Source organism: Gossypium arboreum, chromosome 13 (genome assembly GCF_025698485.1).
Source record: "Gossypium arboreum isolate Shixiya-1 chromosome 13, ASM2569848v2, whole genome shotgun sequence".
Lineage (NCBI taxonomy): Eukaryota > Viridiplantae > Streptophyta > Magnoliopsida > Malvales > Malvaceae > Gossypium > Gossypium arboreum.
In genome coordinates, this window is record NC_069082.1 from 6,748,585 (window position 1) to 6,751,451 (window position 2,867).

The 2,867-nt window shown below is 33.3% G+C and overlaps 1 protein-coding gene across 1 annotated transcript; it reads right to left on the minus strand.

Moving 5' to 3' along the window:
• Nucleotides 1-425: 425 nt before the first annotated feature.
• LOC108463530 (protein SOB FIVE-LIKE 5-like) lies at nucleotides 426-1,638 on the minus strand. Its single transcript, XM_017763458.2, has 4 exons — nucleotides 1,133-1,638; nucleotides 988-1,047; nucleotides 824-900; nucleotides 426-743 (listed from the first exon to the last, which is right to left on the minus strand). Exons 1-4 carry the CDS (start codon nucleotides 1,553-1,555, stop codon nucleotides 734-736), a joined length of 570 nt encoding a protein of 189 aa, XP_017618947.1. The 5' UTR covers nucleotides 1,556-1,638; the 3' UTR covers nucleotides 426-733.
• Between the last annotated feature and the right edge of the window lie 1,229 nt (nucleotides 1,639-2,867).

Below are 2,867 nucleotides of genomic sequence, written 5' to 3' on the forward strand. Positions count from 1 at the left end.
CCAATATAATTATCAGGAACCCAAAAATCTTAGCATCAAAACAAAATAAAAAAAGGAAAAGAAAGTTTTTCCTATAATTATTGGGAGAGAAAAAAGAACCCCAATTCCAACTAAGTGTTGGAATGATGAGATGATTATGGCACATCCATTTGTCGTGTATTGTTGAAAGATGTGTGTGTTAAGAGTTTAAGCAACCTTGTTGTTTAAGCCAATAAATGGTGTCGGCCAGTTTTAGGTCCAAAATTTACCAAACAAACAAAACACTTAATTTTAAACTAAGATCCCTGCACATGCATGCAACAGTCTACAGGGTTTGATTTCTTCATCTCTTATCCCTTCCATTGCAGAGGGAACAATTCCTATCTAAACTAAGACTATATACTCATTTGGGGAAGTATATATATATATATTCTATTATCAAACAGTTTGTGAAGTAATATATATTTTTGTATTTAGGTGAAAGGAAGTAGTTTTGAACTGCAAGTTGAGATATAAAGAGGAGAGTTTGGAGGTCCATAAGAAAACAAACACTGAACAAAATTTATTTCCCATTGCAATTGCCAGTACTGGGTTAACACTAGTTCTAAATTTGATTCCTGAACAGCTCCTACCCTACCCATTATAAAAAAATAAAATAAAATTCTGTTTGAGATCTTTATTCTTTTGACTTTTGGCAACTCCTTTCTTCCATTGCTTTAATCTCAAATTTCCAACTCCATGCTCTTTGATTTCCTTAAAGCCACCTGTAAAAATTGAAGCTTATAATGAGTGTGATTATGGTACATTGTTAGAAAATAATAATAAGATTGTTAAGTTACTTAACTGGTTATTTTGTAGCTGGTCAGGAGATGGCGAAGAAGACTGAAAAAACCCAAAGTGACCCTCAAATTGTGATCCTCCCTGCAAATAATTCATCACCATTTTTATTTTTTTCAATCAGAATTCAACAAACATAGAATATATAAGATAAAATGTTAGTACAAGGACCTCAAAGTGTGTTGCAGAGAACCCCATTGGAGCTTGATTATTGGTGTCAACAAAACTCTTCTGCAAAAATCACGGAGAACCCATAATAAGCGCCAAAGACAACAGCAAACAAAGAACATATAGTTATTATAGCTTGAACTTATACCTTGGAGTAATTGATGAAAGGAGAGCTTGCGGTGTCAATTTCTTCATGTACCTGCTGCTCATGCTGTCTTCTTCGTTGTTCCTTGTTCCTATGTCTTTTACCACCATTTTTGTTGAATGTAGTACCAGTTTGGGGTACCATGTATTCATGGTATAATTTGTTATCATCTTCATAGAAATGTGGAGGACCTGAAGATGCATCTGAAACCATGGAAAGGTCTTCTTCGTCTTCTTCATCATCATTTTCAACATCATCATCAACCTTTTGTTTACCTCTATTAATCTCTCTATCTTCATCACAAAAACCACTCTTTTTAAACCCATTTTTTTTCTTTGAAGGATTTGAAGATAAAAAAGATTGTTCTAAGTAATTAGTCCAACCAGACTCACACCCACTACTACACTCAGAGGCCATAAAATTCATCTTTCTTTTTTTTTTTTTTTCAAAAGAAAACCTACACTATACTCAATGTGTTTCCTTCTCCTCTATCCAAGGCTCCTTTTTATCAACAAGTGAAGTAAGCTGGTTTAATTGTGATTTTAGTCCCTTTACTATACTGAACTTCGAGATTTTATTCCCTCTACTTTTACGATATTATCAGTGGGTCCAAGTTAATAACACAACTAGTTCTTTTTCTTGTTTAACTGATGACACGAGTTTTTTTTTACTGTTATCCTGTCCTACGATTAGTGTTACGTAAAAATCTACTCAATTGTGATTATAAATAATAAATTTACATGTCAATTAATTACTTATAATTATTTTTTAAATGACAAACTGCATTATCACTTTATGAAAATAGCTATTATTAATTTAGATCTAGTAATAATGTTATAATATAGAGACCAAATTATAACATAATATAGGGACGAAAACTAGTAAGCCCCTCAACCCCACTTTCCAAACAAAAACCCTAAAAAAGGGCAGGTAATAGTAATACAATAGATGGTGAGGTTATATGTGTCCCTATATTAGGGTGTTGGATCAAGTAGTATATAGAACAAAGGGGCAATGGATATGTGGGAAAAAGACCAATGACAATCAAACTCAAATCCTAGGCTATTTTTGTCGTCACCTTCCCCCATTCGGCTGTCTGAATGTGAATGAATCAAAAAGTGCCAGTTGGGTGGGTTCTCTAGTGGGTGCATGCAGAAGAAAAAAAAAAACCACAATCACTTCACATGCTAGACAGCCAAGCACTGTGTACTCTGTTGAACAAAAACCAGGGCTCACCACCTCCTTGGGGCAGCAATATTCTTGCTGGTCCTACCACATCAATTTTCATGGACTCATAATTTCTGTTCTTTTGGCTTCAAACACTTAACAACAACCATTTTACACATCACTCAATTTTACAAACATCTAACAGTCACACATGTACGTGTACGTGTGTTTAGAGGTGAAGTCAATTTTTTTAAATTAAATTCTTTTTATTATTTTTAAGAGGTCAAAATTCAAAACTCTCCATCGAAAAAGAAGCCAAAAGCTAGTACTTAATACATGACCCACAAGCTGTTCAAGAACAATCTTCTATTTTCAAACAGCTCACAGTTCGAAAGAAATTAGTGCTGCGTCTAATGTGTTTTGAGGATATTTTTAGTGTACATAATAAAATAACACTTGAGTCAGAATTTAGTGAATTATGTAAAGTTATTATATGTTTTAATTATATCTGTTTTTTTACCAAAGTTATAAAGATGTTCATTGTCTCTTCTCAGTCCATAAATAGGAGGAA